The 24,493-nt window shown below is 42.2% G+C and overlaps 1 protein-coding gene across 1 annotated transcript in view; it reads left to right on the forward strand.

The window, feature by feature from the left end:
- The first annotated feature begins 15,575 nt into the window (after positions 1–15,575).
- Positions 15,576–24,493, forward strand: part of UBL3 (ubiquitin like 3) — a 48,567-nt gene continuing 39,649 nt past the window's right edge. The window contains exon 1 of the mRNA XM_043477723.1: positions 15,576–16,662. Within this exon, the coding sequence (XP_043333658.1) occupies positions 16,621–16,662 (42 nt within the window). The 5' untranslated portion in view covers positions 15,576–16,620. The remainder of the gene's footprint in view (positions 16,663–24,493) is intronic.

Genomic DNA, 24,493 nt, shown 5'->3' on the forward strand with positions numbered 1-24,493 from the left:
TTTATTAGTTGGAGGCTAATTACTTTACAATATTGTAGTGGTTTTTGCCATACATTGACATGAATCAGCCATGGATTTACATATACTCCCCATCCTGATCCCTCCTCCCACCTCCCTCTCCACCCGATCCCTCTGGGTCTTCCCAGTGCACCAGGCCCAAGCACTTGTCTCATGCATCCAGCCTGGGCTGGTGATCTGTTTCACCCTAGATAATATACATGTTTTTGATGCTGTTCTCTCGAAACATCCCACCCTCGCCTTCTCCCACAGAGTCCCAAAGTCTGTTCTGTACATCTGTGTCTCTTTTTCTGTTTTGCATATAGGGTTATCATTACCATCTTTCTAAATTCCATACATATGTGTTAGTATACTGTATTGGTCTTTATCTTTCTGGCTTACTTCACTCTGTATAATGGGCTCCAGTTTCATCTATCTCATTAGAACTGATTCAAATGAATTCTTTTTAATGGCTGAGTAATATTCCCTGGTGTATATGTACCACAGTTTCCTTATCCATTCGTCTGCTGATGGGCATCTAGGTTGCTTCCATGTCCTGGCTATTATAAACAGTGCTGCGATGAACATTGGGGTGCACGTGTCTCTTTCGGATCTGGTTTCCTCAGTGTGTATGCCCAGGAGTGGAATTGCTGGGTCATATGGCAGTTCTATTTCCAGTTTTTTAAGGAATCTCCACACTGTTCTCCATAGTGGCTGTACTAGTTTGCATTCCCACCAACAGTGTAAGAGGGTTCCCTTTTTCTCCACACCCTCTCCAGCATTTATTGCTTGTAGACTTTTGGAGAGCAGCCATCCTGACTGGTGTGTAATGGTACCTCATTGTGGTTTTGATTTGCATTTCTCTGATAATGAGTGATGTTGAGCATCTTTTCATGTGTTTGTTAGCCATCTATATGTCTTCTTCGGAGAAATGTCTGTTTAGTTCTTTGGCCCATTTTTTGATTGTTTTAATTTTAGTTTAAAGAACACAAGCATCGATTTCTCCAATCACACTCTAGTTCTGGCAGCATTGATGATCAGTGTGTAAGGGGTAATTTGGTGTAAATGGAATGGAAACATAAGGCACAGAAGTGGTCTGAAGTCCCTGTGCCACAGAGCAGGGTGGTCAAGATCCTTGCAGAGAGGGCAGCAATAGAGAGGCAGCCAGAAAGAATGGACTTGTAGACGCAGAGGGGAAGGTGAGGGTGGGATGAATTGGGAGAGTAGCATTGACATATAAACACTACTATGTGTGAAATAGGCAGCTGAATGGGGCGCTGCCGTGTAGCACAGGGAGCCCCGCTCAGGGCTCTGTGATGACCTCGAGGGCTGGGATGGGAGTGGGGAGTGGGAAGGAGGTTCAGGAGGGACGGGATACATGTATACATATAGCTGATCACTTCATTGTAGAGCAGAGACTAACACAGCATTGTAAAACAGTTATCCTTCAATTTAAAAAAAAAAAGATCCTTGCACAGCTGAAGTTTGAATATCTCTGATTTTCTTTTAAAATTTACCAGGCCGTTTGGAAGATTACACCCTACAAAAACAAACAAAGAAAATCCTGATATTCCACAGAGCTGAAAAAGTAGGAATGCATTTAAAACTGATTCTATTCGAGTGGGTTAATCTAGCACAAAGAGACACGAGGGCAGAACACGGAAATCTGTAAACTGATGTTGTAAAACAAAACCACAGAGATGGAAAAGGTCAAAATTAGTTGATGAAGCATGTTTTTCTAACCAGGAGGATAGAAAACTAAAAATAAGACCTCCTTCCTATCAAAAAGGACTGGACTGTGCCTTCATAGTTCTCTTTTGTACCCCTTACTCACATGCTCGTCTTTTATTGCACCATCCAGCCCTCCAGGGAGAAAAAGAATCTTGCTTTGTCCCTGCCAGGCCTTCAGAGCAAATGTAGCCCTTTGTATCAGAGCTCTTTCACCTTCACAAAATGCTGACACAGTTTCTACAAATCTGAGGCAATCCTATGGTGGGAGTGAGAGCAGGTTTTGCAGAAGAAGAATTTTCCTTTCAGTCACTAAGACAGGAGAAATTTAGTCATGTTCCCTGGGATGAAGGTTGCTGTGTTGGTGGCCTAGACCCTTCATGCTTTGATGATTTCTTTCTGGAACTTTATCCCTACAACACAGAGCGGGGGAAATCTAACCCACCTAAAGGTTCTGTCTCTCCCACTATCTACATTTTCCTCAAGAGTTTTAGCTGAATGTTGTTCAAGGTAATGCATTTTCAAAAGAAAACTTCTAATTCTGGTTGCTTAGCTCCATCAACCTCTATGAACTTCCCTTTCGGGTTCTCAAAATCCTCAACGTGTTTTACTACTTCAAATTGAACGAGAGGGCATTTTGGGAGATCAATCAGAGATAATAGGAGGGTTCTGAGCTTTTATAGTTTAGAAGAATGCAGTGTTCAGAAATGGTGAACAAGAGCTCTATTATGAGCATTTAATTATTTCTATGAATACATTACAAACTCCTCCATCACTAGAATGTAATAACTAAAAACTGCCTTAGAATGACATTTAAATGAGTTTCATTCCATGAAAATGAGACTTTAAAATCAGCCAGGCAAACAATGGCATTTTTTTTTTCCTGTTGGCTTCTCAAAACTATTGCTCCATCAAAACACCAAAAGAATGTTGTTCCTGTCATGTAAGACGTGATAGTAGCATAACTTTCATCCTAGTTCCAAGACCCTAGTTATGTAATATTCCAGGGCAACTCCACTTACTTCAAGGATATTGTGAAATCTCTTTAAAAAAATAAAAAAACTAATTGTGCAGCCATGAAATTAAAAGACACTTGCTCCTCGGAAGAAAAGCAATGACCAACCTAGACAGCATGTTAAAAAGCAAAGACATTACTTTGCCGACAAAGGTCCGTCTAGTCAAAGCTATGAGTGAGTGAGTGAAGTCACTCAGTCGTGTCCAACTCTTTGCGACCCTGTGGACTATAGCCTACAGGCCCCTCCATCCATGGGATTCTCCAGGCAAGGATACTGGAGTGGGTTGGCATTTCCTTCTCCAAGTCAAAGTTATAATTTTTCCAATAGTCATGTATGGATGTAAGAGTTGGACTATAAAGAAAGCTGAGCACCAAAGAATTTATGCTTTTGAACTATGGTATTGGAGGAGACTCTTGAGAGTACCTTGGACAGCAAGGAGATTCAACCAGTCCATCCTAAAGGAAATCAGTCCTGAATATTCATTGGAAGGACTGATGCTGAAGCTGGAACTCTAATGCTTTGGCCACCTGATACGAAGAGCTGACTCCTTTGAAAAGACCCTGATACTGGGAAAGATTGAGGGCAGGAGGAGAAGGGGACGACAGAGAATGAGATGGTTGGATGGCATCACTGACTCAATGGACATGGGTTTGGGTGGACTCGGGAGTTGGTGATGGACAGGGAGGCCTGGTGTGCTGCGGTTCACGGGGTTGGAAAGAGTCGGACATGACTGAGCAACTGAAATGAACTGTGATGAAAAAAACACCAAACTTAAAAAAAAGTACCAAGTTGCTTCAGTTGCATCTGACTCTTTGCGACGTTATAAACTGTAGCCCACCAGGTTCCTCTGTCCATGAGGACATGACTGAGCGACTGAACTACACTGACTGATAGTCATATTTGGAGGCATTGGGGGTTAGGGTTTCAACATGTAGAGTTTGAAAGTGACACAATTCAACCCATATCAGTTACTTGTATGCTGTCTGGATAGCCTATTTATTTTCTGTCTCTCCACACTAACTTTTTATCATCACAAGAGCAGAGGTTTGTCTTTTGTTCACTCTGTAGACCTGTGTCCACTGCCACATCATTTCATAGGAGATGCTAAGGGTTTACACTAAAGCAATGAATAGTCAGTGGTTTTGCATAATTTTTTGTTATCTTTCCCCAATGTGCCCCCTTTTTCTGAAAGATTTTTATCTCCTAAACTGCATTTATTAAGTTTTTATTAATAGATTTTTTCCATGAGAGAATCATGCTATCATGTTTCAGCCAAAAATCCAAAAAATGTGACATTTGATTCTCCCGAGCAGCCTTATCAGTTTTAAATATAGAATTCCTATTAACTATTTTAAAGAGTTGAAAGTATTTCAAGGATTCCCCCCTCCTCCCTTCCCCATCACCATCTTTTCAGATCCCTGACATGAAGGAACTCAAGCTGGAAACCTCATGGATTAACCCTTACAGGTTGTGCCTCTCTAAGTTTTCCTCTGATTCTACAATCAGACTAGAATTAGAATACATTGGCTGATCAAAACCTACAAGTGCCAATCCTCCACCCAGGACTATATATCCCTTTACTTATCCATGTGATAAAGTGAATTCCAGACCCACAGCCAGTTAGGTTATTTGAGCAAAAAACAAAGGCTGAAAAAGACCATCTACTTGAGTTAAAGAATCCATAATGAACCATCCTATAAAAAAATGATTGATTCCAAAAATGGTAGGTCCCTATCCTTGATGTGAAAGCTTTGCATATCTTGCAGTCAGCAGAAATTTTTACAAGAATGAAAATAAACACACCCAAGTTCAGTAAATAAAGAGTGAATAGGGTGCCAACTCAAAGGCATCACAACCCAGTAAAACATGGGGGCCAGCAGGCAGCTCTGCTGAGAACCAGAGCACACCGCTGACAATACAGGTACCAATGGTTTATAATCAAGACTTCTAATCTTATGCTGAGCCTCATAAGAATTATTGTCACTACAATTTATTTGTGAATTTGAGGCTTCACACATTTGACTTAACATAGAAACTAAAACCAAATAGCACGTACCCATGTAAAGAACATGTGTGTTAGTCACTCAGTTGTGTCTAACTCTTTGTGACCCAATGGACTGCAGCCTGCCAGGCTCCTCTGTCCATGGGATTCTCCAGGCAAGAATACTGGAGTGGGTTGCCATTTCCTCCTCCAGGGGATCTTCCCAAGCCAAGGATCGAACCTGGGTCTCCTACATTGCAGGCAGATTCTAAGTCACGCTATAACTGGAATTTAAATTTGGGAGGGAAAAAGGCACCTCCAATGCCAACAAAACTCTCCCCAAAGTATTTTGTAGCTATTATTTAGCATATTTCAAAGGAATAATCTTATTCAGAGTAAGCTGGCCTTTTAATTTAATGACCAGACGTTTGGCCCCAAAGAACCACTAGGTGTAGCAGAAAGCACCCTCAAGCTTCAACAGACTCATCCTTCACTTCGTTCAATGTGCAGCCTGGAAGGAATTTGAATTTGAAATTTGACAAGCGCTTCTTTAGAACACTTTAAAAAATGAGCTTTGAGCCACTTGCTTCTGTCCTAAAGGAATGGTGCTTGCAAGAAAAGAGTAAAAAGGCAGAAGATCCATTCAGGCCTGCAAGTATTTTATGGTGTCAGGAGATTCACTGAAGCTTGCCATCTCTTTGTGCTAATAAATGTTAGTCGTGTGATTTGTTATTAAATAACTGGCAAAGTTTCATTTCAATTTCTTTGACTATGTCATGATGCAGAGCTACCTGGAATCATATTTGTACAGAAAGAAGGAACACCCTTCCAGGAATATGAGAACCCCAAGAGTGGGTTTAATGGGTAAATTATATGCTTGTCACTCAGTCGCGTCCAACTATTTGCCACCCCATGGACCTTAGCCTGCCAGGATCCTCTGTCATTATAACCTTAGAAGAAACTAAACTCAAAGGCCAGTATTTTATGAAGCCGATAACTTATTTCTGGGTTCCTATAGATACTTGCCTGTTTTTGCTGTTTGTGGAAGAGAAGCGTGTCTGCATCTGCGAAGGAGAGTGAGGCTTCTGCTTCTCTAAGATTTTTAACTTAACTCTGTCTTCATGAGTTAATGCAAACTGCCGCAGGGTGCTTTTTCTAATTGTTCCCTGCCCTTCTCCTGAATCCTCAAAATTAAACAGATCTGAGTCAGAATCCCAGTGATTCTGAGAAAGTTGTCTTACTCCTGGGTCTCTCCTTCCTTTGTAAAATGGGCAAAACAACATGACCTCCCAGGGCTGTTGTAAAGATTACACAAAATAAAGTATGTGAAAACCCGAATGGTGCCTGAGCTTACCTGGGAGAGCTTGCCTTCTGCTGCCCCTCCCCCCCTTTTTATTTCTAGTCTCCTCTTGTCTTTTCCTTCTCCTTCTCTCTCTTTAAAGCTTTTTTATTTATCTATTTTTGGCCATATCATGCAGCATTCAGGATCTTAGTTCCCTGACCAGGGATCAAACCAGTCCTCTTGCTGTGGAAGTGAAGGGCCCCAACTACTTGACCACCAGGAAAGTCCCTTAAATCATTTTTAAAATTGAAGTATAGTTAATTTGCAATGTTGTGTTAGCTTAGGTATAAGCAAAGTGATTCAGTTATACACACACACATAAACACACACACATATAGTTGTTGTTGTTTAGCCACTCAGTCATGTCAGATTCTATGCGACCCCATGGACTGTAGCCCCCCAGACTCCTCTGTCCATGAGATTTCCCAGGCAAGAATACTGGAGTGGATTGCCATTTCCTTCTCCAGAGGATCTTCCGAACCCAGGGATCGAACCCATATCTCCACGAGGCCAGGCTTTTCATCAGTGTGGTTCTACTGGTCTTTATAACAAGAGGCAGACAGTATGGCTGGATCCCAGCTGAACAAGAACAAATAGCTGAAAACTCAGGCCCTAAGAGAAGCTGGTTTAGTCAAGTTACTATCACAAATGAAAATCCTAGTACAGCAGAAAAAGAGAGGGAGACAAACACTTGAAGTCTCTCCCAGTGTATCTCATTTTATTATGATAATGGTCATCATCGCTTATTATTGAGAGCTTATCATGTGCTAGAAAGAGTTCTCTTTTAAATTTTTGTATTTTGTATGTATTTTTCTATTTCACAATTTTTTTTAGATGAGAAAATTGAGTAGCTTACCCACATTTACACATGTAGTAAGTGGCAGAGCCAGGATTTAAATATAGGGCCCACATTCATAACCAATATGTTACTTTCCCCTCTCTCTTTCACTGGAATCTGTTGATTTAAGTTCACTTTAGGTCTTCTCTTTTATCTGATAGATAAGACAGTAAAGAATCTGCCTGCCATGCAGGAATCCTGGGTTTGATCCCTGGGTTGGGAAGATCTCCTGGAGGAGAGAACTGGCTACTCAATCCAGCATTCCTGGCTGGAGAATCCCGAGGGCAAAGGACCCTGGTGGGCTACAGTCCATGGGGTCGCAAAGAGTCAGATGCAATGAATGACTAACACTTTTGTCTGTGACCTTACATCAAAGGTTGCCACTGTGATAAATTTATGACATCTGAATTCCTCAGAAAGATGAGAAGGTGATGTGGCATGAAGCCTCCTGACTTGCTGAAGGAGATGCCCAGTTAAACAGGGCAATTCCTTTATCACTGCTGCCCTTGAGAGATGGTTAGGTCCCGGCTCCTGTGTGAAGTCTCTGATTGGCATGCTGGAGGAGGCGCGTGCTGATTATTCCATGTAACATGGTCATGAAATGCAGCCACATGGGTGGTTGCCCAACAAGGCCTGACTCAAGAGCTGAATCAGTGATGATGACAGAGGCCACTCTCTGGTCCCAGCCCTTCTGATTAGTTATCTCCCTGTCAATGTGATACACTGGAAGCCTTCACAAGCATACACAAGGCTTTGGAGAAATCTTTCCTGGATTTCTCTGCCTTAGATATTAATATAATGTGCAATACATTTATTGATGGACAATGTCACTGTCTCCCTTGGTAAAGAAAAAAACACAGTTTGAACAGCATGGACTTAGTATGGGTCAATCAATCAAAAAACTAGTCTCAAAAACAGTGACTATCTGAAACTAATGTAATAGTGTAAATCAACTATCCTTCAATTTAAAAAAATAAAAACAAACAAAAGTCCAATGACTATTGTAGAGGTTATTAGGGTATAAAAGAAATAGAATTTCCAGTTCATGCCACAAGATTAGTAATCAAGAGAATTCTCTTGCCTACATTGATGAGAGTATAATCTTATACAGGATTTTTTTTTTTATTATTGAATAGAGTTTTATTACTTTTGGCATTAAAAAATGCCTTTTCATTGAATAATCCTATGATGGTGGACTGATTTGCATGGCAATGAAAACCAAGCATAATGACTGTATTTTAGGAAATCAATTTGATGATGCATTTTATATTCGTTTGGTATATTTGTCATGACTTAACACAGAATCATGTAATAATTCAACAATTACATAATGCCGCTAGGAACCGTTCTGCCTTTTGGTTTCTTGGAACATCTTAGAGGAAACTCATTCTTATGTTCATTGGAAAATTATAGAGAAGACATGGGTACCTTTTAAGAGTTTCTATTTCCTCATTTTTTGAAAGAATTGGAGATGATGCCATTGCTAAGGTTCCTTCTAGATTCAACTTTAGATATTCAACAGTGCAGGCAAAACCCTGCAATGGTGTGGGCAAAGTGGGGTTGAGTCGGGAAGAAAAGCATTGTAGGACATCAGCAGGAGGTCAGATGGGGGCTGCTTTTCTGGTGGCCCGTGAATATAGTCTGCCCAACTCCCATGGCTGTATGTTTGCAAAAAGACTTGTTAAAAACATGTTACCATTAAAAAACAGAACTCACTTTTTCAAGGTGAATTCCAGCCTGCACACAAAAATCTTCTTTCCATTGGCATATTCTCTTAGTCATGGGAAAGCAAATGAGCGAAGCCTGAATATCATTTCTGCCTTAATGAGGCACACTTCTAGGTCTGAATAGAACATCAAAAGATAATCCCTGACTTTGCAAAATCACCGAATTGGGAAGAGAGTGTAGAGGTTCGTCTCTTCTGTGTGCTTACTGACAAGGTTATTGGGTGCTATTCCTACAATATGTTAAGCACTGGGGCTTCAGAGATGAATAAAACCCAGCTCAGACCCTGAAGGAGGTTACGGATAGTTGGAAGGAAAGGTGGCTACAGCCCAAAAGAGGAATAATAAAGCTGCCTATCTGTAGCAAAACTGGGTGTCACCTCCTTCACTCGTGATGTTGTGGCCCAGGAACTGTATTAGGTATGTAAATTATTTGTAAATAAAGAAATAATTTGGGGGGGGGGTCCAAAATCACTGCAGATGGTGACTACAGCCATGAAATTAAAAGATGCTTACTCCTTGGAAAAAGTTATGACCAACCTAGACTGCTTATTAAAAAGCAGAGACAAAAATAAATAAATAAATAAAAAGCAGAGACATTACTTTGCCAACAAAGGTCCGTATAGTCAAAGTTATGGATTTTCCAGGAGTCATGTACGGATGTGAGAGTTGGACTATAAAGAAAGCTGAGTGCCAAAGAATTGATGCTTTTGAACTGTGGTGTTAGAGAAGACTTTTGAGAGTCCCTTGGACTGCAAGGAGATCCAACCAGTTCATCCTAAAGGAAATCAGTCCTGAATATCCATTGGAAGGACTGATGCTGAAGCTGAAACTCCAATCCTTTGGCCACCTGATGCGAAGAACTGACCCATTTGAAAAGACCCTGATACTGGGAAAGATTGAAGGCAGGAGGAAAAGGGGACGACAGAGGATGAGGTGGTTGGATGGCATCACCAACTAATGGACATGAGTTTAAGTAAACTCTGGGAGTTGGCGATGGACAGGGAGGCCTGGTGTGCTGCAGCCCACAGGGTCGCAAAGAATTGGACACGATTGAGCGACTGAACTGAACTGAACTGAAGGAAATAATTTCTGTTACCTGATTGATAGCTGTACTACAATGACCCTTAAGGGACTCCCTGGGGGTCTAGTGGTTAAGACTCTGCGCTTCCGGTGCAGGGGGTGTGGGTTTGATCCCTGGTTGGGGAACTAAGATCCCACATGCCAGGCAGTGCAGCAAAATAAAAGACCCTTGGAACTCCAGGGTCGTGTGACCCATGCCCAGCCAGGGGAAGATGCATCCTCCAGCTGTGGGGGGCCCCTTCCAGCTGTGCATCAGGCAAGATTCTGGGGCTTGCTCCACCCTGGCCCTGGACCTTACTCTGCTTGCTGCCCTGTTTCTGAAGGCAAGCCTTCAGAAATGTTTACTTCTTACACACAGGGAAAGGTTTGACCAGATAGAAATCATCTCAATGCAAAATGAAAAATCACAAGGAACAGGATTTTTTTCAACCAAAGGACAGCAAGGAGATCACACCAATCCTAAAGGAAGTTGACCCTGAATACTTATCGAAAGGACTGATGTTGAAGGGCTTCCCCAGTGACTCTGGTGAAGAATCTACTTGCAATGCAGGAGCTGCAGGAGACTCGGGTTCAATCCCTGGATTTCAAAGATCCCCTGAGGCAGGGCATGGCAACCCCCACTCCGGTATTCTTGTCTGAAGAATCCTATGGACAGAAGAGCCTAGAAGGTTACAGTCCATAGCGTCTCAAAGAGTTGGACATCACTGAAATGACTGAACACACACTGGGATGCTGAAGCTGAAGCTTCAATCCTCGGGCCACCTGTTGCAAAGAACGAACTTATTGGTAAAGACCCTGATGCTGGGAAAGACTGAGGGCAGGAGGAGAAGGGGATAACAGAGGAGGAAGTGGTTGGATGGTATCACCGACTCAATGGACATGAGTCTGAGCAAACTCCAGGAGACAGTGAAGGACAGGGAAGCCTGGCGTGCTGCAGTTCATGGGGTTGCAAAGAGTTGGACACGACTGAGCGACTGAACAATAAATTAGCATACACAGTCTTGGACAGATCAAAAGTTTCTAAAGGTAAGGGGTTTCCTATCTGGGTGGAGTGTGTACATATGTGTGTGTGTGCTCTTTCTGATCACCCCACTGTTCAACCAGCCTTCACCCAGTTCAATCCCAGATACCTCAAAGCTAAATTTGCCTCATTTCCTGTGTGCTTTCTGAGTGCTGGGTGCTAGTTCCCATGGTGGCATTTATCAACACATGACATGGTATTTTAAATTTCACCTTCCCCATCTCTATCTCTTACTGGACTCTAAGCAAAGAGGGAAATGTCTTGAGATAAAGAGACTCGGGCTGTATCAGAGGAGAGGTCAACATCTGGGTGGCTGAATGAGCACAGTGGGGTGGGGGAGGGGAGAGCAGGGCAATGATGATTATTCCTTTCATCTTTATGACTGTGGCCGCCTTTGCAAATCACAGTACCTGCAGGTTGTCACTCATTATTAAGACAAGACTGACAAAGAGGAAGGAGGCTGATCTTACTTTTGAATGAATTTTTATTGGAGTAAGGCTTCTCTGGTGGCTCAGATAGTTAAGAATCCACATGCGATGTGGGAGACCCGGGTTTGATCCCTGGGCTGGGAAGATCTCATTGGAGTAGAGCTGTTTTACAGTGTTATGTTTGTTTCTGCTGTATAGCAAAGTGAATCAGCCATACATGTATCTCCTCTTTTTTGAATTCCTTATCATTTAGGTCCCCATAGAGCACTGAGTCGAGTTCCCTGTGCTATGCATCAGGTTCTCATTAGTTATATATTTTATACATAGTAGTGTCCATATTAATATGTCAATCTCAATCTCCCAATCTATCCCACGCCTATTTTACCCCCTTTATGTCCATGCATTTGTTCTCTACGCCTGTGTCTATATTTCTGTTTTGCAAAGAGGTTCATCTGTACCATTTTCTAGAGTCCACATATGTGTGTTAATATACAATATTTGTTTTTCTCTTTCTGACTTACTTCACCCATATGACAGTCTCTAGGTCCATCCATGTCTCTGCAAATAGCACAATTTCATTCCTTTTTATTGTCCCATTGTATATATGTGCCACATCTTCTTTATCCATTCCTCTGTTGATGGGCACCTAGGTTGCTTTGATGTCATGGCTGTTATGAATAGTGTTGCTATGAACATTGGGGTGCATGTATCTTTTGGAATTACGGTTTTCTCAGGGTATGTGCCCAGGATTGGTATTGCTGGATCACATAGGAAAGAAGCTGAACTTGAAGGAATTTGACTTATATAGTGTTTCTCAATTGTGGCTACACAAGTGAATTACTTGGGTGAGCTTTGAAAGATAGTGGCGTCATGTGTGGTTCAGGAGAGTCTGACTTACTTGTGCTGGGGTAGGGGTGGGGCATCCATCTTTTGAAATGGCTCCTAGTGATTTTTATAGGAACAGGGTTGGGAATGTCTGGTTAGGGGAGTGTAAGGTTAAAAGGCTAGACATAATTGCGACTCCTGTGTAAGGGTCTCCTCAGGAGTGAAAACAGGCCAGCCACGTGTCCGCCTGTTCCCTTGCCTTAGACAATTTAACTTTTTTTCACATCCCAAAAAATGTATTCATAGCACAGTTCTTAAATCTACAAACACACATAGTATATTCATTCTGTTCTGGAAAGAGTAAAGACTAAAGGTGGGGGAACTTCCCTCACGGTCCAAGGGCTAAGACTCTGTGCTCCCAATGCAGAGGACCTGGGTTTGATCCTTGGTCAGGGAACTAGATCCTTCGTGCGGCAACTAAGACCCGGCATAGTCAATTATATATATATGACTAAAAGAGGAAAGTCCATTACTAAACCAGTAACTATCAAATTATCTCCTGTTTCAGAGAAAAAGTCCTTGATCTTTTATTATGGTAGGAAAGTGACATTTATTGAGGACACTTCTATTGATAGTTTTCACATTGGCATTAGGGGGCTTCATATAGGTTTTCTCATGAGAAAGAAATGCAGTATACTTTTACAAAGTAAAACATCAAACTGACTCTTACACTAGAACCAAAGAAGACCGGGTCAGCCTTGGGCAACATTGGATGGAGGTGGCAAAGGGGCTGGTGGTTGCCAACGGCTGGAGGGAAGGGGAATGGGAGGTTGTTCATTGATTTGGAGTTTCAGTCTCACAAGATGAAAGAGTTCTGTGGATGGATGGTAGTGAGTGTAGTACAACAAAGGGAATGTTAATACCACTGAATTGTGTGCCCCAAAAAGGTTAAGATGGTAAATTTTATATTATGTATATTTAACTGTAATTTTAAAAATAAAAAATAAATTCATCCACATAAAGTGTGAAATTCAATGGTTTATGGTGTATCTACTCTAGAATTATGCAGCCATTGCCATAATCTAATTTTAGAATATTTCCATCACACTCGGCTCCACCCCACCCCACCTCCAAAAAAAAAAAAAAACCCTTATACATGTGAGCAGTCACTTGGGAGAGATATTTTTAACAGATCATGGGTGTCATGTGTTATTCTTCCGGAACTTGACTTCATAGACTCTTAGAAGCGACTTAGAGACTTTTAGTCCAATCTCTGCAGATAAAGAAATTGAGGCTCAGAGAAGCAAAGCATCTTGGCAAAGGTCACACAGCAAATTCATTGGCAGAGGCAAGGCTTCTGATTTCCCATGGAGTTGCTTTTCCCAATTAAAAAATGCTGTGTCATTCACTTTCTTTAGATTGTTGCTGACAGTGGATTGAAGGTATCAAAAAGATGCTACCCTTTTCTATTGTGGACACAGGGGTTCTTTCTCCAGCCTCTCATCTTACCCACCTGAACCGGGAAGTACAGAGTAGACAGGAGAGTGCAAAAATCTGTGGTGGTGTCCGGTCATGCTTCCTTATGCCTTAACACTATTAGGGAAGAGCTATAATGAATTTTATGGAGAATAATGTCGCAGCCTCTCTTAGAAGAATGATTAGCAACACAGCCAGGTGTGAGGACTTTACTTTTGAAAGATGTGGCGTTTTGCTGTGGCAGCAAACAGAGTACCATGTGTCAGAGATGCCAAGGTTTTGGGCTGGCGGCGGAGGTCATTACCTCTCTTATCATTGTATGATTATTGGGAAAGAGCAGAGGAAGTGGGTTGAGGCTTCTATACATCCTGCTGTCTTCTCCTTCTTGTCTTTCTACTTTCAGACTTAGCAGAGCCTTGGCCAGGGCAGCAGCTGGATGAAAGTTGGGATTTGGAGTGGGGTGGGGGATGAACTTGGTGAGCTCCTTGAAGCACCTTTGGCAGTCCTTATTTCCTAGAGGGCTGGTGGAGAGGGCGCTGAGGTTGCTACATGTGGGGAATGAGGCCAGGGAGACTCACACAGCTACAGACTTAGACATATCTAGATCAGGTCCTGAAATCTACTCCAGGCAAGGTTTGGGTCTCTTTTGTCTTCTGCCCTTTGGTCTTTCTGGGAATTTGACATACCCTCCTCCTTCCTGGTTACCACCCTAACTCACCCCAGGATGATGTACACCCCCGGGAGTGTTTGGAATTTCTCCAGCCAGGCTATTCAAGAGGTAGGTACTCTAAACTTCCTGAGGGTTTCCATCATGATAGACACACCTGACTGAAGAGATTGCTGGGAGAATGACACAGGCTCCTAGCCAATGGAGGACACTGCCTAGGTTAGTCATCTATTAAACTTCCGGTGCCTCGCTGAGGGCCTGGAGGGTTTGCTGAATGAATAAGTAGTAACATTTCACATCAAACGATGCATATTATTTACAAAGTGATTTATTTCCCATGCATGGACTCATCCTCACAACTGCCCCTACTTGACCCCTGGAAGGTAGGCAAGACTGTTTCACAGATGAGGTCACAGAGCTGGAGGTTGGAGAGGTGGCTTTCAGATACTTAAGTCTGTTGGCATTTTTATACAGGTATCTTATTGAGATGGCCTTTCCTAAAACACTCAGAGAACTAAGAGAGATATGAGTCAGATAGACGTTTGCGGTCTCTGCATTTCGTTCCTAAATCTAGGGTAGACATATTCTTCATCTAAGTCTCTCACTGATGGTATTATTTTCTGTTGTTTGCTAATCACTGCAGGTGTATAAGTTTTCAAAAACATTCTGAGTTAAGTGGGATTTCAGGGCTAGCCTGGTAAACTCGTGTCACCCCATGTGGTTTGGCATGGGTAGCTGTTTCCTGATAGAGATTTTGCATCATACACTATTGTATCTAACACAGTTTTTTGTTCACACACTATTGTCTTGAATGTAGTTTTGGGTAATTTCAATTAACTGGATTGTAGTTTTATGGCCCTGGGTCGTCAAGAAACACATGTTCAAACATTCTCCCTGCTTAATGATATCCTTACTCTTGCTGAACTTCTAGGACCTTATTGGAAATCAATGATTGCTTCTGATCCTCCAAATGTATTGTTGAGGAGAGACCTAGATGAAATCACTATATGAAATGCTTTGAGATTGCAGGATGTGGAGAGCACGCTGTCGTTAAAATGAACGATTCTGCTTGGAGGTAAACCATGTTTTAAGTCTGCGAGTATATTGTGCATGAGGGAATTTCTCTGTGCAGAATCATTTCCCCCCCAGTAATTCGCAGGATCACAGCCCTCCTGGCAGCAGGTATCTCCCTAAACTCCTGGGCAGTCGCCGGGCTAGAGCGAGCTTTCCTCTCCTAGCGACTGTTGCTAGGAGGGGCGTGGCCTCGGAGTCCGGCTAGAACGCGTTTGGTGTCCCGCTCCCCACCCCACCCCCACCGCGTAGACTACATTTCCCGTGATGCTCCAGGGTGGTCTCCGTAGTGACGCACTCGGTGTTCGCGGAAAGGGGGGTGGTGGGGAGAAGGAGGGCGGGGGCGGTGGTTGCGAGGAAGGTAGGGGGGAGGGGGCGCCGTGCTCTCCGCGGGCCCCCGGCTCGCGCTCCAGCAGCTGCCGCCGCCGCCGCCATGTTGGCTTGAGGGGTGATGACAGGAGGCGGCTGCGGCGTCGGGGACTGAAAAGTGGAGGAGGAGGAGGCAGAGGGACGGAGTTCTGAGAGGAGAAGGTTCCCGGGCTGAGGAGAGGAAGGACCCGGCCTCTTCCGGGGTCCGGCCGAAGTCGGCGTCGCAGGGAACTCGCGAGGCCGGGGAGGGGAGCGGAAGGCGGAGACGGTGGGGGGGAGGCGCAGGCGGAGGAGGCGGGAGAGGAGCGCTGGGAAGCCGGAGACGATGCGCCCCGAGCCCCGCGGCTGCCCGGAGGCGCCCGCGGCCTGAGCCCCGACGGGCCGTGGGGATCTCGCTCCTGGCGGGCCCAGCGCCCCGCGCTCCCCCCCACCCCCAACCCCCCGCTCGCCGCCCCGGGCTCTCCGGCCCGGGCTCGCGCTTCGGCTGCCAACGAGTTAAATGCCCTTGAGCGCGGGTTTCCGCGGCCCCGGCCGCGCGAGTTGAGAGCCGTTTGCCCGCGCCGGTCGCCGGGGACACGTCCATGTGTAGCCACATAAGTTCTCTGTGTGCCGCGGCGCCCGGGTATCCTCCTCCCGCTTCATGAGGACTCGACTCGGGAGCGGGTGTGAATCACGGCGGGGCTGGGAAAGGAGGAAGGCGATTTAACCCCCTCCCACCCCGCTCCATGTCCGTGTGTCACTCGGCTCGGTCCACCTGGCGCGGCCGGTCCTGGCGCTGCTGCTGCCGCTGCTGCTGACTTCAGAGACCCGGGAGTTGCTCCGCTCCGGCCACAGCTCTGCCGGCGATTGTTCCTCTGCCCCCGGCCAGGCCGGCACTTCGGCTCGGAAAGAACTTACTGTTTTATTTAAAAAAATTATTTTTGGAGAGCACATCTCGAACTAATTAAGATTAAATCAATCTTGAAGATTGATTTCTGTTAGCTCGAAGACTTCTCTTTTTTTTAATTTGTTGTCTTAAAAAAATTTTTTTTTCTTTGCGTAAACATCTGGGTATATGTCAAACGGCAAGATGTCCAGTAATGTCCCGGCGGATATGGTAAGTGAAGGATTAAGAGTTAACGACAGCCTTTGATTTAATTGTGGTTTCTAATCTCGTTTAATCAGAAAGGATGCAGGCGTAGGGTGAAGATTTGCGGGGTGGGGGTGGGGAAGCCACGGTGCTGGGAGATTGTGGAAGAAGTTGGAGGGTCTGGTGTCGCTCTCGTTGAAAGCGCTGCTTTTAATACGGATCTTCTCACTTGGTTGCGTTTTCTAAATGGTTAAAGACAATGGAGAAGTTGGGAACATGTAGCAAGGTGCCTTGAAGTGGAGAAAAATCTCTTCCGCTTTGCTAGAAGCCTCTGAATACTTGTGTCTGAAAGCTTCTGAAAACGACAGAGCTGAGGCCGGGTGTCCCTGCTGGATACAGAGGTTGGCAGGAAATCGGGGATCTTGCCCTGTGACACTGGTCATGGATGCAGTAGGTGCAAGCTGGGTATTTCCAAGAAGTGGGGACGTCTTATCTCTTAGAAACTCGGCCAGGATTTGCTGTGAGCTTTTTCGAAACGTTTGGGAGAACAAGTACGGCGACAGAAATAGACGTTTTGGAATGTTCACAAATCCAGGCTGACTGTATTTTGGTACTTTTAATGAATATTCCAGGACTTTTAGTACCAAATACTTAGTAGTATGACATCACTGGGCTTTTAAAGGCTAATAAAACACATTATTGATTGAACCTTGATCCTGGAATGTTAAGAACTGGAAACCAAAGTACTCTTGTTTACTGACGCTTTTCTTTTTGTTCATGAAGAAGGTTAAGCTTATGAGACTGTTGATTAACAGGAACCGTGTAGGCTTACAGCGCTGGGAAGGTGGGTTTGTGTGAGGTGAAATTACTGTTTGCTGTTTTGGGGACAAACGTAATGCAATTAACAGGGAGGAGAATAATCTCCTTTATGAAAGAATTGAAGTGAACATAGTTATGCTCATATATACGAAGTTAACATTTGAGCATTTGTATATTTCAGTGAAGAAACAAAATTGAACTTTGCTGAGGATTAAATTTTAAAATGTCAGATGTTTCAGTTAGAATGAACCCCATTTACGGGCTGTAAAATTAAATGGCTCTAAATGGCATATTTTGACCTTGGTTTAAAGACATTTTGCTTGTGTTTGATTTCCCTTTCAGTGCACTGTTTAAATGCAAAGGAACCACAATATTCTGTCTCCTGGGTGGCCACAGAGCAGCCCAACACTCTCCTTCCTGAGTCTTCAAACTCGAGCACTGTCCTTTTAGTTTTCCTTTCCCTTACACACCGGAGCATAGTCTCCTGCCAGCTTAAGGCTAGCCAGACTGGATTTCCTTCACCCTGTTGGTGAAGTTGCCTAGATAGGTCTCTGGATGGAGCAGGAAAACCCTCTTTCCCCGATGGATACTCTGTGGGCTCATACCCTCCAGCAAAGACTTGCTCTCTGGCTAAAACCTCCGTCTTATATCATCATGCACACTGTGCGATATGATCACCTTACGTACTATATGTCTGTCACAGAAGTTGTCGTGCAATAGATCTGTGAGATTAAAACAGTGCAACAACTTCCTTTATTTAGGCCCAGTGACGAGAAGGAGCTGAATGTGCGTAGCTTCACTCGCAAATTGGGGTGATTTGGAGAATACTGTTTCCAAGTCAGAGAGGAGGTTTGGAAGCTAGTGTTAGGATCGGGGTGCTGGGAAGGGATGGCAAGGTTGTATTAATAGCTGTAGTTATCAAATACAACTGTTTCTGTTCTGGACTGTATTTTAAGGCCTTGATGATTCTGTGGTGCTTTGAGATCCCTTGATTAAAGGTGATAGGCAAGGGCAAAGCAGTATTATGTAATAAACATATAATTCCTTGGTGATGCCGTTTCAGAATGTGTCTAAGGTACAGCTCAGATTAGATGATTCTGAATAATTTTTATGTTTCATTTTCTAGCCATACAACTCGCTGGAGGCCTTCAGGATTTTTTTCCAGCATTAAAACCTTTTAAACCGTCATTTGCTATTACTCATTTTGCATTTTTGTTTAAGAAGTGTCTTCCTTTTATATGTACCTAGAATTACAGCTTTTTGAAATATAACATGATAAATACCGGTTAGAGGTCGTGGACTCAATACTTCGTGTTTGTTAAAGTTTTCATTATCAATAATTGACAATCTGCACTTACATTCTGACTTAAAGTGAGGAAAATGCCACCACTCTTGAAAAGCATCAGCCTTCTCAGCCCCACCTCTCCACAGTCTGATACTTCCGTTGAAGCATAACTCTAAATTGATTGGGATGCATATTCTTGCAAGTATGAATACATATATTTGCTAGATGCAGTAAGCATTTTAAGTTTCTCCTTGGTGACAGTGTGTGCTATTTAGAAACAAATGTTACGCTTTTTCACCTGTTAATGGTGCTTGTCAGCTGTATAGGAAAATCCTATTTCGGAGAAGAGGTGGGGCAGTGAAATTATAATAAACCCTGTCATGGTTTCAATAGAGATAGTTCATTCTTGAGTTCTAATAATTGCTAAAGCAGTTGATGTTTTTGGTAAAGTCTCCTGATAGCAATTATTGTGACTCACTTTTTAAAATCGATTCTTTTTTAGCATGACTTTTATTTTGTACATATAACCAATATTTAAAATTTACTTTTAAACATTCAGTATATTTTTTTGTGTACCATAAGGGGTCTCTTTTTCTTAGAATCCAAATTTAGCAAGTCTGTCTTTTAGGGGAGGGTACGAATGGTAGGTACCCCTAGTGAATGGATTTGCTATATTCTTTACAAAAAATAATTTGCAGTTGATACTTTTTCAATTAACATTCTGTAAAGATGTTCTATAAATGGTATAAATGTATTTACTTAAAATGTTGGCTTTTTCTTTGCTAAAGGTGATTGAGTTTGAATTGAGATTTACTGACATTTCAGTGTAATAACTAATTTGTGAGAAAAATATGAAAATATCCTGAACCGAGTGTCATTAGAAAACATTGTATTTAAGTGATTCATTTTCCCTCTCAGCCCAAATCATAGCTCATGATGCGGCTGTATTCATTGTTTATACTTGTAGCATGAATTATGTTAATGATTTAGGCTTTCTGAAAGAAAGTGTTTAGTCTTTCTATCAGTAATAAAGCCTAAGACTGGTTAGATAAGCTGGTAATTTCGTTTTCTGGATTTGGAAAGTTTTCAAGATGTAAAATAATATATTTATAAAATTATTATATAAAAATTGGAACTACTGTTTGGAACTATATGATATCTATAAAATTGAAAACCCTATGTAAGAGAGACATTGACAGTGTGAGAATAATGGCAAAGCAGTTTTGGTTATTTGAAGCATTCTAGGTGATAAAGAATCCTGTACCTTTTTAAGCTATGAATGTAAAATTGTAGCACATGTAACCATGTTTAGTCTGGGATTAAGTGAGCTAATGATAATTTGATTTTTTTCAGTGCTTAATGAATATTTTTATTGTAATGTCATATCTTTTCCATTTGTGAAAGAAATATTGGAGCCCTCTAGTGGACAGGAAATTATTCAAATGGATTTCTTTTCAAAGTGAAGTTTTATCACTTTTCTAAGTTAAATGACAGATATAGAGTATACCAGGGGGAAAATGTCATGCTCGAAAAAGGTATATCTCTTATGGTATATTTCTTTAAATTGTTTTACTTGAATGTGTCTTAAATTTGGTATCTTGAATTAGACATTTTTATTGAGAAAACAAATAGCACTTTATTTCCCTCCATTTTGAATGGCTTTTCCTTTCCAGCTCTGAATCCTACTCCAGCTCATCTCCCTCTCTTGTGAAACTGGCTTTTAGTCCATTCTAGTCCACAGTGATCTTTCCTTCCTGTGAACCATTTTCTGTCTATTTCATATTCTTACATGATGTCAAATTTACATGAATATATGTCTTGTATTTATTATAGCTACCGTAATTTCTAAAACATTTAAAAACTGTTGAGTGATTTTCTTGACTCATAAGGCATTACTCTTTCTGTTATTTATGGGGAACATAAATATTGTCCCGTACTACTACTACTACTAATAATGGTGTTAAGCATGAAGTCTGTGATGTCTGATACTACTTTAAATATGAAAAATGTATTTTTAGTGTAGTTTGGAAGTTATTTTAAATTAGTGGATAAAATACTGATGGCTTTACTAGTTTTCATAACATGAAAGAGTAAATAGGTTTTAGGAGACTGAACTTCAACATGCTCTTTAAGAATTCCTCTCTTTCTGGAGGGGGAAAATTGAAAGTGACTAGAATTCATGGTAACTGGAGACCCTGGGTAATAAATTATTCTGAATCAGTAAATTTTTTGGATACATGATCATTATTTTGGGGAATATCCCAGTCTATTTTGGATTTCTGTCCTGTTTGCTTACATGTAATATGCAGCACATAATTTAACTTACTTTTGGTGACTTCGAGCCATCATTTGAATAATATTGATTCAGTTCAATGAAGTTCATTGACTGTTTCTCTATAATGTACTGTCATTATTCTATAAACTACAGCATCTTAGCTCAGCATCTGATACAGCTTTTGAAGCTTTGTGCCCCTTCACTACTAGTAATTGGCAAAGTAAGATGAGGCAAGTCAATTGCGATTTGAGAATAAAAATATTAGAACTTCTAGTTTATTTTGTGCTCCAAAAAGAAAGAGAAATTGAACTTTTTTTTTTATTAATACATAGATTGGGTCTAAAAAACCTCCAGGCTTCTCTAGGTCCACATTCTAATGAACATTTTCCTGAGGGACAGTATGAGAATTTTGTAATGTGGAGACAGCAAGACTATGAGTTTCTCATAGTTTTTGCAGTTTTTTTATGATAGTCTTTTATATAGGTTCTTTAAAAATTATTTATGTTTGGCTGTGCTGGGTCTTTGTTGCGGCTCAGGCTTTTCTCTAGTTGCAGTGAGCAGGGGCTTCTTGTTGGCTTTTCTAGTTGCAGAGCATGGGCCCTAGGGTTCATGGGCTTCAGTAATTGCGGCTTCCGGGCTCTAGAGCACAGGTTTAATAGTTGTGGCTCATGGGCTTAGTTACCTTGTGACATGTGGGTTCTTCCTGGACCAGGGATGAAACCAACGTCTGCTGCATTGGCAAGTGGATTCTTTACCACTGAGCCACCAGGGAAGCCCTAGGTACTTTTTTTTTTTTTTTTTACTGCCAAAACCCTTTTATTTCATATTTCTATGGTAACCATTGTATTTTTTTTTTTTTTAATTTTTTTATTAGTTGGAGGCTAATTACTTCACAACATTTCAGTGGGTTTTGTCATACATTGATATGAATCAGCCATAGATTTACACTTATTCCCCATCCCGATCCCCCCTCCCCTCTCCCTCTCCACCCGATTCCTCTGGGTCTTCCCAGTGCACCAGGCCCAAGCACTTGTCTCATGCATCCCACCTGGGCTGGTGATCTGTTTCACCATAGATAGTATACATGCTGTTCTTTTGAAACATCCCACCCTCACCTTCTCCCACAGAGTTCAAAAGTCTGTTCTGTATTTCTGTGTCTCTTTTTCTGTTTTGCATATAGGGTTATCGTTACCATCTTTCTAAATTCCATATATATGTGTTAGTATGCTGTAATGTTCTTTATCTTTCTGGGTTACTTCACTCTGTATAAGGGGCTCCAGTTTCATCCATCTCATTAGGACTGGTTAAATGAATTTCTTTTTGATGGCTGAGTAAAATTCCATGGTGTTATGTACACAGCTTCCTTATCCTTATCTGCTGATGGGGCATCTAGGTTGCTTCCATGTCCTGGCTATTATAAACAGTGCTGCGATGAACATTGGGGTGCACGTGTCTCTTTCAGCTCTGGTTTCCTCAGTGTGTATGCCCAGAAGTGGGATTGCTGGGTCATATGGCAGTTCTATTTCCAGTTTTTTAAGAAATTTCCACACTGTTTTCCATAGTGGCTGTACTAGTTTGCATTCCCACCAACAGTGTAAGAGGGTTCCCTTTTCTCCACAGCCTCTCCAGCATTTATTGCTTGTAGACTTTTGGATAGCAGCCATCCTGACTGGTGTGTAATGGTACCTCATTGTGGTTTTGATTTGCATTTCTCTAAGCCCTAGGTACTTTTTAAGAGAATCTATGATACTTTGAATGGAGATGGGGAGCAGAGGTTCACTGTCAAAGTACCACAGAGAGTTGTAGAACTCAAAACTGAACAACACATTTTTATTTTACTTAAGATGAATATCTTAGATGCTGATCAAAAAATAGTCATACTCAGTAACAGTGGTCTTAATGTTAAGAGTAATAGTGTTTTTAGTGGTTGCATGATGAAAACAATGTTTAAGATAGTTAATTAAAATTAAAACAAAATTTTAATCTTTTAATTTTGTTTTAGTGTGTTTTATAATTTGCATAAAATGTATGGTTTATAAATGAATATATTATATATATTGACATTGTATGCTGAAGTATTTTATGGTTGGGATGTTCAGTCAAACTTTATAAGCTGTAAGATGACTTCAGATTTCTAAGTATTTTGAGTTCTGTTTGATATAGTGTTCCCGTCTCCTGCCTTGTTGAGTATTTTTCTGTGGTCAGTATGCCTAACTGTCCCTCTCTGACTTCATAGTTGCTGATTCTAATTTGCTGTGGGTGTAGAAATCAGATTTTCAAAGTTTATTAGGACAAAGTGTTAAAAAGGAGTAAACGACGTCCAAGTGGGATTTTCAGGCATTCTTATTGGAAAGTGCATAGTCTTTTATTTCATGGACTTGGTCATGTCTGTTTTGGCTGTTAAGAGTTCTGTTTACTTGAGGGGCTTATTTCCTGACTGAGTTTTGGAGAGATGTAGATTTTTGCAGGGATGAACTCCATAGATAATTTTAAAAATAAATTTACACAGGTAGCTTTATTTTGAGCTCAGAGGGGAGAGATGCTAATATTTGTTGTGTCCTAACTGTTTCCCAGGCAGATGCTTGGCATTTGACAGGATAACATTTAGTTTCATCCTCTCAGTGACCCTGGAGAAATAGGTTGGTAAGTAAAAAAAGAGGCCGCTGTTGCCCCCCTGGTGAAGAGCACCAGGAATACATCTGTAGTGGGACAAGTCGAATTTACTGACTTGCTGCAGCCACGCAGTCACAGAAGAGGGTATCGCAGAGGTTCTCAGTGGGGTTTGCCTCATGATGCTGATGAGGGAGCCGGGGGAGAGGAGACTAGCACAGGGTAGAATGCTGCAGACAGAGTGGAAGTGGGTTGGTAGTTGGATCTTTCAGCTGTCTTTGTTTAGGAGGCAGGAAAAAGGAAGCGGGCTGACGGAGCTCGTCAGTCATTGTGGAGCTGTAGTGCGGCCCTGGGAGAGTTCATTACCTGTTGGTCTTCTACCGGCCTTGTCTGTCTGTCACAGAGTGGTTGTCAGCAGAGCTATTTTTACTTTCTCTCAGCCTAGGTTCAGAGAGGGTAAGGATCTTCTTTGGAATCACATAGTTAGGAAAATACAGAGCGAGGGTAGGAATTTGGGTTTCATGGCAATAGTGATAAACACCCCATGCTTTTCCCCTGTGTACCTGAGCAGACAGTGCTAACCCCTCAGGCCCTCTGTTCAGCAGAGTACCTGGATCTCCTCCCAACACCTTGCTCCAGGTATCTTTGCAGAATGCTGTGTAACCTATGGGTTGGAGTGATTGTAATGCAGGTGGGTTTTTCCCTGGTGACTCAGATGGTAAAGAGTCTACCTGCAATGCAGGAGACCCAGGTTCAATCCCTGGTTTGGGAAGATCCTCTGGAGAAGGAAATGGCAACCCACTCCAGTGTTCTTGCCTGGAAAATTCCATGGACAGAGGAGGCTGGTGAGCTAAAGTCCGTGGGATCGA

This window comes from Cervus canadensis, chromosome 9 (genome assembly GCF_019320065.1).
Source record: "Cervus canadensis isolate Bull #8, Minnesota chromosome 9, ASM1932006v1, whole genome shotgun sequence".
NCBI lineage: Eukaryota > Metazoa > Chordata > Mammalia > Artiodactyla > Cervidae > Cervus > Cervus canadensis.